This window comes from Limanda limanda, chromosome 7, assembly GCF_963576545.1.
Source record: "Limanda limanda chromosome 7, fLimLim1.1, whole genome shotgun sequence".
Lineage (NCBI taxonomy): Eukaryota > Metazoa > Chordata > Actinopteri > Pleuronectiformes > Pleuronectidae > Limanda > Limanda limanda.
Genome location: NC_083642.1, coordinates 3518309 through 3534127, shown reverse-complemented (window position 1 = coordinate 3534127; position 15819 = coordinate 3518309). Strand labels below are relative to the sequence as shown.

The window sequence follows — 15819 nt, the reverse complement described above, 5'->3', positions numbered from 1 at the left end:
TTAGCCACTTCTGCTTTGAGTCACTTTCCAGACTCAAGAGTCTACGTCTTTTTTTTACGAACAGTCTTTGTAGGCTGTTAATCAGTGAATTACTTGAGTTTAACCTCGTGTGAACATGACCAACGTGTTCAGCATCAGACGAACACAATAAGACAACAGCAACATGCAGAACAACAGGCCCGAGCAGCAGCAGCAGGTTTAATCAGTTTTTTTGGCAGCACACAAACGAAGCTACGTGACGGCTCTGAACAATCATCGTGACCCCCTGCGGTGTGATTCCAGTCCGACTCAGAGCAGCAGATCTGTGGTGAACCGCCGTGTCTCTCCTGTTAATCTATTTCTATGGTGACTGGTGATAGCGCTCGCAGGTTCGCCGGCTGCGTCTCGATGGGCTCGTATCCTGCTGCTGCTCATCTGACAGCCGGAGAGGAGAAGACATGTAGAACCAGTTTATACGACCCCACTGAGAAACAGTGCTGATGGCATCACACACACACACACACACACACACACATCCACATACATACATACACACACACGCAAACACAGACACACACACACACACACAAATAAACGATAGTCAAGCCTGTGGCGTGCAGTCTAGAGGGGACCCATAACCTTGGATGAGGGGAATAGAAAGTGTGTGTGTGTGTCTGCGTGTGTGTGTGTATGTGTGTGTGTGTGTGTGTGTGTGTGTGTGTGTGTGTGTGTGTGTGTGTGTGTGTGTGTGTGTGTGTGTGTGTGTGTGTGTGTGAGTGATAATGAGAGAGTGGGCGGTGCAGAAAAGGAAGTGGCAGCGAAGGTAGAAAGTAAAGACTGAACGACAGAACAACAGCAACAGATGAGAGAGAGGGAGACGAAGACGAGGACAGAGGAGAGGACGAGTGAGTGAGGAAGAGGAGGTGATGAGAACTTGGTGACCTGAAGGATAACTGTGAATGAACAGGTGAACACACACACACACACACACACACACACCGTGAGAGTGACCGTAATTTAAATATTAAGAATTTAATGTTTACAATCTCTTAATGTGTGTTTTATATTGTTTTTGAAATATTTTATAGTATCAGATTTTATACAGTTTGAAACTACTTGTACTTGTTCTTAAGTATTTCACTTTGATGCCAACAGTTACGCAATTCAAACATGTGATAATTTAAAATAATGTAAGATTTCACAAATATCAAAAATACTTCCACATATTTTAAAGTGAAAATAACAAACTTGACTGATGAGGCCAGTTTGGAATTTTCTGTAATTTTTTTTTTTTTTTCCCGTTTATACTTGTTTCAATATTTTTGATACTAGATGTTAACTTGTAATAGATTATATAATAAAATAAAACTTTCATACTTTGCTGTTGCTGTCTAATCCAAAATATATTTATTACCAAGTAGGTTTCTGACTTTTGATTTAGGGCCTAACAAACATATTAAGTAGAAAAGTTCTGTTAGTAAAAGGAGAAAGGTAGGAAACAAAAAGAAAAGTAAAACATATATAAAATCGGAGCTGTGATAAATTACAGATCTGAATTATTCTTACAGTATTGATTAAAGTACTTTACTAACAGGTGTCAATTTACTACTTGTCACCTACACCTACACACAAGCTATAGGAGAAATACCTGAGAAATATATGAAATAAATAACATCATATACAGTCACTGATTCTTTATATAAAGTCAGTGATTACTTATTAAAGTCACTGTCACAGGTGTCTATATCAAAACACTTACAGACCTTGTTCTTAGCGACTGATGCTAAGCTAACACTATCAAATATCAAAAGTTTTCAAAGTCAAAAGTTCTGGTCAAAGTTCGAAAGCGCAGAATTTTTCAGTTTTTGAACGTAGATCTTTCTGTGAGATGATCGTGATCACGTCGGTGTTTACGTTGGACGAAGTCGTGTTTTCTATGTTTCTGTTCCGTGGCTGTAAAATCTGATATGAATGATTCATGAGCAGCTGCTGTCGGTGTGTTAATATCAACGCCTGGAGCATCTCTTCCCTTCTTTTATCATCCCTCTATCTTTTCCTTCGCTATCTGACTCATTTTCTCTGTTTTCTTTCCCTCTCACCGAAACAGAACATGTTTATTCCTGCTGCTTCTCTCTCTCATCCCCCCCAGTGCTGTCGTTCTCCCCTTCACTTTTACTTTCTCTCTTTCTCTCCCTCACTCTCTCTCTGATCACTTGTTTCTTCTTGCCCCTGGTTTGCCATTTATTTCATTTGAAGAGGGTGAGAACAGAGAACTCGCTCTTTGAGTTTTTCACATTTGGTCGGATAGTTAGTTAGTTAGTTAGTTAGTTAGTTTCCTGCTCAGGTAGTCGGCTGGCTGGTTGGTTAATGAGTTAGTTAGATGCCTGAGCCGTGGCTCTGACATGGAGAAGCAGCAGAACAACAACACCTGGTAAGAAGAACCATCAGAACATTCATCAACACTTTGTGACAAACATGTAGTTGTAACTTTATTCCTGAAAAAACAACTTCTGTAACTGATCTTATTTGTCTAATCTGACCTAAAACCTGTTGTTAACTAAACCACCGCCCTGTGGTGATTTGCTTTTTCCCCAGACTCAAATGAGATGACAGTGACCTTTTGACCTTTGACCTAAGACCACTCAGAGTTCTGATCGGTTCTTTTTTGAGTCCAAGTGAGTATTTGCATTAGCCCTATATCTGAAGAAATCCCCTCAATGCATTCTGGAGATGTTGTTTTCACAAGGCCAGGTCGGGCGTATGGGGAAAACACTGGACCCTGCCACTGGCTGTTGACACAAATATTAACATATTTACCATTATTAAAATAATTATTTTACATTTATTTAGTAGCTGTTACTAAATGGAAATAAACCTCTGCAGCTCCCCTAGAGGCTGTAATTAAATGAGTGTTCATAACATTGCACTAGGGGTGTCACAATGTTGTTTTTAATATCATGTAAAAAACATATATATGATATCGTGCAAATAAACACATGTATTTGTTATGGTTTACTTCGTGATGATTGTTGTGAAAACCTGATATGAGTCTTAAATTGGTCAAAACTAAACTGATCACAATTGAGCTATTTATCTATTTGATCTGGTTCTGTCGAAGTGGAGCTAGAGATGTAAAGCTTGTCCTGAGGATGGGGGGGGGGGGGGTAGTATGTGAAGAGCTGTGTGAATGTAAACGAAGGATCGTTGTGTCATCAGAGCCGTTGATGTTTCACAAGAAGACAGAACAGACCGAGGCTTCATCTCACCACATGTGTGTGTGTGTGCGTGTGTGTGTGTGTGTGTGTCTCTGTGTGTGTGTGTGTAGGTTTAGTTTAAAGTACGGTTTAGGTTAAGGTTAGGTCAGTCATGACTTTGATTAACGTTCAAATCTACAGGGAATTTATATAATGTCCTCTGAAGACATGGAGACACAATCGTGTGTGTGTGGTGTGTGTGTGTGTGTGTGTGTGTGTGTGTGTGTGAGTGTGTGTGTGTGTGTGTGTGTGTGGGACTTACTGATATGAGGAAATTCTCTTACGATAGAGACACTGAAACGTTTCAGATCCAAACTGATGCGGAAACGCAATGAGTGACACACTCACAACCACACACACACACACACACACACAACCACACACACACACACACACACACACACTCATCATCTCATCATTCCTTCACACATGTGGATTGAGGAGCTCTCTGAAGAAACACGAGGAACCTGAACGTAACGTTTTATTTTGTACAGAAGTTTGTTGATGAGCCGACTTCCTGTCGGATCACAGTCACTGTTGATTCCTTTGATGTTCTGACGTGATGGATGTGAGAGTTTTTCTCTTTTGCTTTTCAGAGTTTTTATAGCAACACATTTTGAATCTTAGCAGCGTCACTGAGTCGTTGCTCTTCACAGTTTCCTTCATCTCTTTTAGTTTCTCTGTTAAGTTTCTGTTTTTGTGGCGGCAGCAGTTTTTAAAATGTTCGTTTCCTGTTGTTGACGGAAAAGTTTAAAAATGTTTCTGTGTCTGACTTCGACAGCTCGGTGATGTGACCGACGCCTGAGACCAAAACACACCAACACGTGTGAGTATGTCGGCAGTTCGCGGAGCCTCCCCTCCCCCCGGGGACCCGACCACCCCCCCGCCGATGACCACACCCCCACGCAAAGCCTCGGTCCGCCTGCAGGAGAGGTGGGTGTCAACCACACACACACACACATATCAGATATTTAAGATATCGTAACATTTAAAATCTTTTCATCTTCCCAAAACGTTTGTCCCGATACTTTTCAAACATGTAGCCATCTTCAAATGTACTAATTACAAAATCGTTATGTATCGAATTTACTAAATGTCATAATTTCTATAAATTTCCTCTTTTTAAAACCTTTTAAAATCGGAATTTGTCTTTGTGTTTTGTAGGCGGGGCTCCAATCTGTCATTGCTACTAAATGTAAGCACGCTAGGGGAGGAGCCTGTGTGCTCTGTCTCCACCCCAAAGGAGGTGTGGCTTCAGCTGCTCCACACCTCCTCCCGCCCACTCACACACGCCCTCCTGCAGCAAGCGGCCGCCGACACCAACGCACTGAACGCCGAGTACCAGGTAACGATCGAGTCGAACCCGACGAGTTTCTACAGTTTCAAAAGTTCACGTTAACTTCTGCGTCCGAGCTGAGGTGCGTTTGTTTTAACGTCCGGCTCGTCCCTGTCTCCTCCACAGAAGATCCCCCCCAACTTCGTGAGCACTGCAGAGCTGGACGTTCCAGGACATACGATGAAAGACAGATACAAGACCATCCTCCCCAGTCAGTGCCCCCCCCCCCCCTCAGTAGAGACTCAGTCAAATAGGTTTTCACTGGTTGATCACTGTGGTTTGTTGTTGACTCTTCAGATCCTGAGAGTCGGGTGGTTCTGAAGAGCTCCGAGGAGGAGGCGGGACCGGACCGCTACATCAACGCCAACTACATCAGGGTCAGAGTCTTATGATATTTCATATTGAGTCGTTGACCTGCAGAAACACCGAGAGCTGGTGTAGGTGATAAAACAAACGCCTCCATGCTGCGGACATGCAGGAGGAAATATATATTATCAATTTTTAGCAACTGCTTTCGACCACCAACTGAGATCAGACCGAGCCCTCAGATACTGAAGCTTTCAGACAGGAAGGACCTGAGCTCTGTGTCGTCTGTGTAGCAGCGATAAGAGAAACCACCAGACCACTGGAGGTGATAGAGAAGATTAGGGGATCGAGTACAGAACCCTGAGGGATCCCGAGAGGAGGAGAAGAAGAATCCTGCAGATCTGCTGCCACATTCCGACAGTTTGGATCTGGAGACTCAGACGTTCACAGATTTTGAAGGTTCTCACAATATTTGTGGAAGTGACAGTGAAAAAGAAAACAAGCAGTTTGAACGTGTCACCCAGCGTGGGCGTCCGTCTTCCTGTTTTGGTGTCTGTGTGTGTTTGTGTGCGTTTGTGTGTGTTTGTGTGTGTTTGTTCGGTTGGACAGCGAAACAGACAGAAACTGAGTCATGAGCCATCGGTTTTGTCAGCGTAGGAGTCTGACGACCAGGAAAACCACAGGAAGTAAGGGAGGAAGTGACACATCCTGAACCCACCCCCGCTCCACCCGCCCACGCACCCCTCACACTCTTCAGCCTCAGCTGTGTGTGTTGTTGTTGCAGCGTAATGACACACACAGATTGTTTCACACATTAAAAAGTTACAAACACATTTGTTAACGCGTATAAAATCATTCATATAGATTAGTTGTTGTTGTCATTGAGTCTGATTTGTGGACGTCCTGTCACATGGGCTCAGAGAAGTCGTTCGGTTTCAAATGCAGACGAAACATGATGAGTTCTGTGTTTTAGTCAATAATTGTTTCATTAATTCAATCAAACTGTTTCTCGATCCATTTCACAATTTTAAAATTAAAACCTCCTTGACCAAACAGTTTCCATATGTTGCGGTCATCGATGTCGCCGTGGTAACTCACCTCTGTCTCTGTGCTGCAGGGTTACAACGGAGCGGCGAGGACCTACATCGCCACCCAGGGGCCGATGGTGCACACGGTGGGAGACTTCTGGGACATGGTGTGGCAGGAGAGGAGCAGCATCATCGTCATGATCACCAGACTCAAGGAGAACAACGAGGTGAGGAGAAGGAACTCCTCCTGTGGTGGAAAGGTGGTTGAAAGTAACTCAGTACATTTACTCAAGTAGTGGACATTGAAGTTATTTTAGACAGATTATAACTAGGGCTGGGCAACGATTAAAAGTTTTAATCGCGATTAATCGCATGATTTCCCTGATTAATCACGATTAATTGCATACGTAAAATCCAATAATGAATTAAAAAGTAGTGTATAGCGCAATTTTATTTTCAATGTTCTGCCATATGAACGAAAGTGCCATAGCATTTGTTGTGCAAACACTTTTAACATCAGCATTTAATACAGTAGCAGTTAAATAAAATATTCAGTGTAAATCTCAACTTAACAATGTTATCAAAGCAAATACAAAATTAAAGCTCAATGCCACTGCCAGGGCATTAATGTTATCCTCTTCGTTATGAAAAATGTATACTCCTCCCTGCGTCTAACGTAGTCTGCCGAAGCCTCGCTCCACTCACTGTTTCGTTGAATGATTTGCTAATATCAACTGTGTGTTTTGCATTCAGGTGATATTTTAGACTGGAAGTTCTCCGGTGATAAGAAAATTCACCTTGGCAGTGGTTACAAATAACTTTGGTTCTGTCGACTCCGCCGTCTGGAAGAACTTTAAAATGAAAATGGCCATGTAAAAGCTCCGTACCCTTATCCATGGTTGTTTATCCGCCAATTATTTTCTTTTTTCCGGTTCCGCAGCAGTCAGCAACAGACTTTCACAAAATAAAAGCCTGACTTTCACAATAAAACAATAAATAATCAAACCTGAGTTAATGCGAGATACAAATTATTGTCTGAGTTAAATAAGTGATGAGTTAACTCGATTAAAACGAGTTAACTTGCCCAGCCCTAATTATAACATACAAATGAAAACCTTGGTCCATCAGTGGTTTTGTCCCTTAACATGCGTCTGTGCATTTGAGACAGAAGTGTGAGCTGTACTGGCCTCAGCCGAGGGACACGACGAAGACAAGGGCGAAGGGGGAGGATGAAGATGAGGAGGAGGAGCAGAGGGAAGAGGACGAAGAGGATGGAAAGACGAGTCGATTCGGCAGATTCGTCCTCAGAGTGAGAGACAGCCAAGAGAAGGATGGGTTCACCATCACCGACATGGAGATCCAGGTACACGACCAACACCTGAAATCATCTGTTTCACTTTCAGTCACAGAAACGAGAACAAGGAAGAATCTCAAGCCCCAGAGCTTCAAGTCCACATCCACAAAATGTAATTTACCACCACAAGGGGGCGTCTCAATGAAAACTACAACTGCAGACAGTCTGTTTATGTGGTGAAGCAGCGTGGGATGATGGGAGTTGTAGTCTTCTCCTGGTCAGGATTCCTTCAGTGTAGATGGTTCAGGAGGTTTTTATCAGGAGCTGAGTTCAGTGTTTGTCTGACTCGTCTCTGATTGGCTGAGAAAACTCTGAAAACTTCAGATCCAGATGTACGACGACTAAAATCCTTCATCTGCTTCAAGTAAAAAGCTAAAAACCACCAAGATCTAAGAAGTGTAAAAATGTGACATCATACTGATAAAAAGTATTCTGACGTGTGTGTGTGTGTGTGTGTGTGTTTGTGTGTGTGTCTGTTTGTGTGTGTGTTGTGTGCACAGTTATGTTCGGAGTGTCGTCCTGTCAGACACTACTGGTTCACCTCTTGGCCCGACCACCACATCCCACAATGCACCACTCCTGTCCTGGGGCTGGTGGAGGAGGTGGAGTCATACAGCAGGTCCCTCCTAGCGTCCAGCTCCCAGCCAATCACAGACTCCGTCCCCGGGCCTGGACCAATCATCGTCCACTGCAGGTTGGTTCCCGTGTTGTATTTAGAGTTTCTGTTTACATGTTAAATGTAATTGATAAATAAACTTGTTTTGTGGACCTAGTTCATACTTAAAGAAAATAGCTTTCTGGTCTTCGTTATTAACCACTGACTGCAGGTTTATGAACTGATTTGTTTATCGTTTAATGCAGGATTATACACATCATGCTATAGGCAGATTAAACCAATTTATTAAGCAAAATTGAGAAAACAGAAATTAAAAAGGGCAAACCGGCTAAACGGAGCACTTTACCTTGCTTCAATATAACGCAAATTGTAATTTTTACCTCTGCCAATGTTAAGTTTGAGAACTTGTACAATTTCCATGAAACCTGGAAGGAAAGTCAGGGAAGAACCTTTTAAACAGATGCAGGAGTATTGCACACATGATCTCTGCAGCAGAACCAGGCTCAGATTGCTGAAGATCTGTTTGAGGGTAGAACATAGATGTTATCAGATGATGGAGAATATTCAGGCCTGCAGTCGACCATGGGCTGTTGGACGAGGGTTTACAGTCGTCCATTAACTCGATTTGTTTTTTGTCCTGGAGAGATGATCTGTATTTTTCCTAAAATGGGTCAAAAAAAGAAACCTCTCTTCCTCTTCCTCTCCTCTTCCTCTCCTCTTCCTCCTCTTCCTCTCCTCCTCTCAGTGCAGGTATCGGCAGGACGGGTTGCTTCATAGCGAGCAGCATCAGTTGTCAGCAGCTCAGAGACACGGGTCAGGTTGACGTCCTGGAGACGGTTTGTCAGCTTCGACTCGACAGGTTGGTTAAAGAAGATAATCTCTGGTTCTCTGTCGTCATGGTTTCGACCCGTTAGTAAACATGTCTGACCTGCAGGGGGGGGATGATCCAAACCACAGAGCAGTACCAGTTCCTGTACTACACTCTGGCCCAGTACAGCTCCAAGCTGCAGCCCGACCAGGTACCAGACCAACACACACTCAGATCCGTGTAGTGACCTGACAACTCGTCAAACAGTTACTGTCCTCAGAAAATAATTTCATATCTGAATTAATGTGAACAGATCTCAAACTAAATAAAAATTCTTCCAGGATACGTATATTTTCGGCACTTTCTGCAAATTTTGGTAAGAATTTGAGCATGTTAAAGCCCTCAAAAAGCCAATTCATTTGCCTGAATAATAATGATAATAATAATAATAATCCTTACTAAATAAAGATCTCTAACTTTCTGAATTTCCTCATCTGACTGTGACTCTCAGCTTCTCTAACATAGTCAGTAAGTAAAGATGGACGACTCGTCTCCACTTCCTACCACTACTCTGAAATGAAACCAAAATATCTCAGATACAAACGCTGCCATCTTGCACTGATGATGTCGGGGATTTTGTGACTTCAACACCTTTTTAAAAACATATTTATCTCTTCAGGAGCAGAATCAGAACCAGCAGAACCCAGAGGAGGGCGTCAGCATTCAGCTACACAACCTCCATCTGGACAACACACAGCAGAGGGACTGATGCCACACAGAACCTCCACGCTCCTGATGGAACCCAGGTGACCTCGGAACCCAACTCATGGAAACAAGACACAAGCACCAGCAGCAGAATCCAAAGACCGGAGGCCGTCAAGGATCCAGAGTTAAAGAACCAGCAGAACCACAGGAAACCAACAGGAAGTGAGACTGAACATCAGGAGAACCCGAGGAACTCCTCCAGAACCGAGAACGTCAGAACTGAACCAGGAAGCTCGAACTAAAGGAACCAAGTCGAAAAAACACACAAAATGTCCTTTACAGTGTTTATATGAAATCAAATAAAATATACATTTATGATCTTTGACTCAGTGAAAGTGTTTTAAGAAAAAATACATTTGATTTAGGAAGTGAAGATGTGAAGCTGTGACTGTATATAAACACGATCAGTGATGCGTACCGTGTGTCTCCAGCAGGGGGCAGTGTTTCAGACATACGGGAGTTTTTATCTCCTCTTGTTTCTCCTCTCTTCTTCTTCATATATCAGCCCCACCCAAACAGGAAGTGGAGCTGTCACTTTCCACCAAACCCCAAAACACGACCGATAACAAAGGAACTATAGAATAATTAAACTCTTTAAATTACACATTATGTTTCTTGTTAATTTAAATTCACATTTTGTCCAAGTGGAACCTTTATTTGACGATATATTTAAAAACAACGGGTGTAAAATGGAGATGTATTTTGAAGGGCTGCACCGGAAGTGTTGCGAGTGGTTTCCGCTGTTGACGGCTCTGTGGTAAAAGGCGTCGCTAGTAAACAGCTCCGAAAACTCACAGCGGACATTAAACCTGCAAACACCGAGGAATCGAACCTCCTCCGCGGCTCGCACCACACACACGCTGCTGCCCGGCTTCCCGGCCCCGTCCGCGGGTGTGTCAGTGACGGTCAGCCGCTCGAAGGACTGCCGGGGCGTTAGCCAGCTAGCCCGCTAGCACCTCCACCTAGCCGTAGCAGCAGCAGCTAGCAGCTAGCTAGCTTTAGCATTAGCGTCAGGATGATCGCGCTCATCAACAAACTGCTGGACTGGTTCAAGGCTTTGTTCTGGAAGGAGGAGATGGAGCTGACCCTGGTGGGCCTGCAGTACTCCGGGAAGACCACCTTCGTCAACGTGATAGCGGTGAGTTCGATGCTGGCGCCCCGGCTAACAGACGTGCTAGCGCCGGACACTGGTCCAGTTAGCATCCGGCTCCATCTATTGTTACCGGGCGGAGGTGAGGTCAGCTGCCGGCTCCTGGGGGCGACCCGCCGGGCACTGGGGGGGGTTCATACACGTGGGACGGGGGTCTCAGGTTATTAAAGCGTGGCTGAGCTCCTGTCTCATCAGCTGTCAGTGAGTCCGTCCCTCCGCCAGCTGTTCACACATCTGCACCGGGACTCGAACCCCCCCCCCACCCGGAGGTTCAGGGTTTATACAGAAAAGATAAATCTGATTTGAGTCTGGATCTGTCATCTGATCCGCGTGCCTGTCAGGAGGAGTGGTCCCGAGTCAGAGGGTCGACCCCCCCCCCCCCCCTCTGCTGCGGCTGTCACAGTGACCTTTCCTCCCTGTCACCCCCCCCCCCCCCCCCCACATCAGCCTCCTCATCTGCTCTAATTAGTCGATGACAGCTTCATCTACTGAGATTTATTTACCAATTTCTGTATGAAGGTGTTTAATGATGTAATATGAGTGGTCAGGTTGTTAATAATAATAATATAATAATAAACTTGATTTCCAGGCACAGTGACAGGGGGCTTTACCAGTTAACAGTAAAAAAGACTGACGAAGGCAAAAAAATAGAAAATAAATTATTAATTTTTAAATCACACAGTTATTTAGCACAAATACAAAAATAAAGAATATGACTGATGAGAAACAAGATAAAGTAAAACATGAGTGAATGATCAGTGAAAAGTTAATTAGGAGTAGAAGATGAGGCAGCACTTTTGAGGACAGATTTAAAATAGAAGGAGTTTTCCAGACGGATCTCCTCAGGGAGATTGTTCCGAGCAGTAAGAGCTCTGACAGACCCAGTTTCCTCTGGTCCTCTGGTCCTCCGGTCCTCAGGTCCCCTGGTCCTCCGGTCCTCAGGTCCCCTGGTCCTCCGGTCCCCTGGTCCTCCGGTCCTCCGGTCCTCCGGTCCTCCGGTCCTCCGGTCCTCCGGTCCTCAGGTCCTCAGGTCCTCTTGTCCTCTGGTCCTCCGGTCCTCAGGTGCTCTTGTCCCGATGTCCTCAGATCCTCTGGTCCCCTGGTCCTCAGGACTGTGGAGCAGGACCAGCACAGAGGACCTCAGGTTATAACCAACCTCATATGGTGTCAAAAGGTCTGAAGTGTACTTGGGTGAGGGTCCAGAATGGGCCTTTAAAGTCAGCAATAAATAAAAAAATCAATACACAAATTTGCTGGAAGCCAATGAGGAGAAGCTAAAACCAGCGTAATTTGCTGTGTGAGTAGATTTAGTGAGAAGTCTGGCTGCTTCTTACAGTCGTTAAAGAACCATTAAAAATTATAACGGGTCAAACTGATGCTGTAAAATTCAAAGAAGTGTGAATTAGGTCTAATATAAAACCTGTGTGGGTATTTTTAATTTACATTTCACCTTCATATAAGTTTACTACAGTTGTTTTTATATTTTTTCTGATACCGTCTAATGTAACGGTGTCCTACAGCATCATAATCAGTTGTGTCAGTCATTAGTAACGTGTGTGTTTTTTGTGTTTGTGTGTTTTCAGTCGGGGCAGTTTAGTGAAGACATGATTCCGACAGTTGGCTTCAACATGAGGAAGATCACTAAAGGCAACGTCACCATCAAGGTTGGTAGTTTAATTCCCTGTTTCTTCTCTTCTACCCGTCTGTGCACATTCATACTGAAGTAGCTGTCTGGTTGTAGATCACATGCTGTGTGTGTGATCTTACTGTAGTTATTTATTTTGAGTGATAACGTACCATTACAGTATAATGACCTTTTGTCACAGATCTCCTCATATCCCGCCTCCTGCTGCTCTACAGGCTCCGCCCCTCGCCTGAATGTTCCCCCCATGAAATGATTTTCATGTCTGAAAACAGCTTTTGACATTTCAACATGAAAATCGTAGCTATCAATAGACCTGTTTCCAGACACGAGTTTTCCTTTCACACGTGCACAGCAGGAGGTTTTCTGCACAGACGCGTTAACAACAGGAACAAATCCTCCTCATTATTCCTGCGAGAGGTGGAGCAGCTGACAGAGACAGGAAGTGACTGTTAACTCGCTGTGGAGATCACCTGATTTTATTAACAACAAGTTCTTATCACCACAGACACTCTGGACATCTTTGTCTTCTACGTGTATTTGAGCACTTTTTCACCAGGAGATATTTGTTTTCTTAGCTTAAATTAATATGGAGTTTAACCCTTGAACGTTTTCCTCGTGTGTCAGTTCTTTTTTCTGTTTTTGTTTATTATGTGTAGTAATGAATTTACTCATGACCCTTTCTAACGGAGCTGCTCTCTCTGTGTCTGTAGTTGTGGGATATCGGCGGTCAGCCTCGCTTCAGGAGCATGTGGGAGCGTTACTGCCGAGGAGTCAGCGCCATCGTGTAAGTCCCGGTTTCTTAACCTGTGGTTGCTGTCACTTTATCGGGCCGCTAGGACGTCACCGCCCGGTCCAAACAAAAGAGCGACCCCAGAGAGATGTTAGCAGAATGAGAGAGGGAGAGAGAGATGGAGGAAAGTCACGTCTGACTCATCCTTCTGTTCTGTGTCTTTATCAGATGTAAATCTCATATTTAAAAACGATTGCTGAGGAGAGTTTAGTCAAATCAAAGTAAACTTTGAATTTGAAAGTGTCCTCCGGTCTCGTGTTGTGTTGACCCAGTTGTGTTGCTGAGACGTGGGCTGGAAAGCTTCAGGGCGAACGGGTCAGACTCACGCAGCCGAGCTGATGAAGTGAAAGTGATGCTGAGGGTTTGTGCCACATTTCACTTGAAGTTCAGTTTAGGACAAACCAGGATCCAGGAGATTTGTAAACATACAAAATTCAGAGAAGTGAACTGAAAACAAATCTGTTTTGTAATCCGGGAAACAGTGAGGATGAAGTTTTGGTTGTAAAAGTTGTAAAAGGCGATTGAGACACTTTGAGTGAAATAACAGATGTTAAGTGATTTATTTATTTTTTCCTCTGGTTTTTAGTTACATGGTCGACGCAGCAGATCCAGAGAAAATCGAAGCTTCAAAGAACGAACTCCACAACCTGCTGGACAAACCGCAGCTGCAGGGAATTCCTGTAAGAACCAGAACCGACTCGGACCAGAACAGACTTGGACCAGAACAGACTCGGACCTGAACGACCCAAACCAAGTCCAACACAGACCCTGACTGGAACTACCTGTCCAGAACCTACGAGACAGACTGAACCGACCCAAACTGACAGAACCCGACTGACCAGCGTGTTCCAGCGTGTTTACCTGATGTGTTCTCTCTCTCTCTCTGTGTGTGGTTCTGCAGGTTCTGGTTCTGGGGAACAAGAGAGACCTACCAGGAGCTCTGGATGAGAAGGAGCTCATAGAGAGGATGTATGTCCACTCATGATATTGTATTATATTCATGCGTTTATTCCATAGTTTTATTTGATCTGGTTAGTTTTGGTTTCACATTATAATTTAGGAACTAAAGAATTGTGTCTGACATCCTGCGTCCTGTTGTTTATCTAATCAGGAACCTGTCGGCCATCCAGGACCGAGAGATCTGCTGCTACTCCATCTCCTGCAAGGAAAAGGACAACATCGGTATGACACACTTACGCCTACACTCACACAACTACACAACTACACACTTACACACCTACATGCACACACACACACAATGACGTTTCCACTTTATACCCTCAGTGACATGATGAATTCCATTTTCTTTGTCCACACTGATACGTTTTAGTTTTAAAACATCTCTGTTGCTATGGTTACGACAGACAGCCACACTTTACGATGTCCTGTGTTCCCGTCTCGTGTGTCCAGTTGTTAGTGTCACTCTGTTGTTCACTTCCTGCTGGTAAATTATCACTGGTGAAACTGCACAATTTCCTCCTGCTTCACGCTAAGCAGGAGGCTTTTATTGTGAAGGAGCTGCAGCAGATTCATTGTTTAATAAAAACAACAAAACATGTGGTCATATTTTTGTTGTTGTTCATTTAACATAGACGATGATGCAGATTTAATTAAACACAACAGTACAAAACTTCAAGAGAGGATCAGAAAAACAAATGGAAATTTAGGCTGTTTTTTATGACTGATTTGGAGAATTAAGTCGTATTAATTATTAATGAGACACACACACACACACACACACACTCTCTCACTCTGCTGACGTCACCTCTCTCTCTCTCTCTCTGCAGACATCACCCTCCAGTGGTTGATCCAACACTCCCGGACTAAGAGGAGTTCCTGAGAACAGAGACACGCCCCCTACCAAACAGGCCACGCCCATACACCCTGACACACCCTCTCTCTGATCCCTCCCCAACCCATCTCACCACACTATCACCTTCCCTCCACCCTCCACCCACCCACCCACCCCCCCGCCCTCCACCTCTGGATGCATTGATACCTCTGGGTTCTGGTTTCTCCGCAGCTGGATCAAAGTCTCCCACAGTTCCCAGTTAATCTCCAGTTTTTGTTTATGTGGTAGTTGAAGAAAAAACATTTCTTCAATTCTCCACAACCTCACGGAATCGTCTTATTCTGTCTGACTGTGTGATGATTTTAAATATAAACCTCACTTTTCACATCTTAATATATATATATTTTTTTTTTTGCCAATTTCTATGATTGTCGCAGCTGAAGAAATCCTCCTTCACGCGAGTGGATTCAAACACTCAAATCTACGGCAGCGAGAAAATGATTCGCTCCACGTGAAAGAAACGTTGAGGCTCCATTATTATTATCATGGTAATTACAGTATTAACAATACTTAGGTCAAAGTGAGTCTGAATGTGCCGTGGACAGGGGGGGGAGGTGGGCGTGGTTTTAATGTCTGAGGAAGAGGAAGAGTTCACAGCTGGAGCTCGATGGAGTGAGGTCATCTGGGTTTTAACAGTCACGTGGTATCAGTGCATCTTCACAGATCCACACAACAACTTCCATCATGTTTACTTTTTGTTTATTTAATCAAACCGTCGGCCATTTTGACTGTTGATCTTCACCGTTACTGCCAAAAACTACAAACTGATAAATCTCCTTTTAGCTTTTTCTTTCCAAAACGCCATAAAATAACACTTTGTTGTCTGGAGCCTGTTCTGTGGATCTGATCATTTCCTAATCCTATTACCTGCCATCATCATTTCCTCTCCTCCGCCTTCTATTGATTTTCATCCCTCCCTCTCTTTTCCCTCTCTAC

General features: G+C 43.9%; 2 protein-coding genes across 2 annotated transcripts; both read left to right on the top strand.

Annotated features, from left to right (window-relative positions):
* Positions 1 to 841: 841 nt before the first annotated feature.
* LOC133005435 (tyrosine-protein phosphatase non-receptor type 7-like) lies at positions 842 to 9736 on the top strand. Its single transcript, XM_061075107.1, has 12 exons — positions 842 to 946; positions 2575 to 2654; positions 4015 to 4166; positions 4398 to 4578; positions 4696 to 4780; positions 4867 to 4946; positions 5993 to 6130; positions 7072 to 7266; positions 7758 to 7951; positions 8619 to 8732; positions 8808 to 8892; positions 9361 to 9736. Exons 3-12 carry the CDS (start codon positions 4066 to 4068, stop codon positions 9448 to 9450), a joined length of 1263 nt encoding a protein of 420 aa, XP_060931090.1. The 5' UTR covers positions 842 to 946; positions 2575 to 2654; positions 4015 to 4065; the 3' UTR covers positions 9451 to 9736.
* A 446-nt stretch (positions 9737 to 10182) lies between these two features.
* Positions 10183 to 14973, top strand: LOC133004963 (ADP-ribosylation factor-like protein 8A). The gene is made up of 7 exons (XM_061074539.1): positions 10183 to 10584; positions 12180 to 12260; positions 12952 to 13025; positions 13618 to 13711; positions 13933 to 14000; positions 14143 to 14213; positions 14819 to 14973. The coding sequence occupies exons 1-7, from the start codon at positions 10462 to 10464 to the stop codon at positions 14869 to 14871; spliced, it is 564 nt and encodes a 187-aa protein (XP_060930522.1). The 5' UTR covers positions 10183 to 10461; the 3' UTR covers positions 14872 to 14973.
* Positions 14974 to 15819: the final 846 nt, after the last annotated feature.

Bases quoted from the DNA above. Each gene is read 5' to 3' on its own strand.
- LOC133005435 (XM_061075107.1), top strand. From the start codon at position 4,066: ATGTCGGCAGTTCGCGGAGCCTCCCCTCCCCCCGGGGACCCGACCACC. The intron at 4,167-4,397 runs GTGGGTGTCAAC...TGTGTTTTGTAG, and splicing joins TCGGTCCGCCTGCAGGAGAG to GCGGGGCTCCAATCTGTCAT. The intron at 8,893-9,360 runs GTACCAGACCAA...TTATCTCTTCAG, and splicing joins CCAAGCTGCAGCCCGACCAG to GAGCAGAATCAGAACCAGCA.
- LOC133004963 (XM_061074539.1), top strand. From the start codon at position 10,462: ATGATCGCGCTCATCAACAAACTGCTGGACTGGTTCAAGGCTTTGTTC. The intron at 14,001-14,142 runs GTATGTCCACTC...TTATCTAATCAG, and splicing joins AAGGAGCTCATAGAGAGGAT to GAACCTGTCGGCCATCCAGG. The intron at 14,214-14,818 runs GTATGACACACT...CTCTCTCTGCAG, and splicing joins CAAGGAAAAGGACAACATCG to ACATCACCCTCCAGTGGTTG.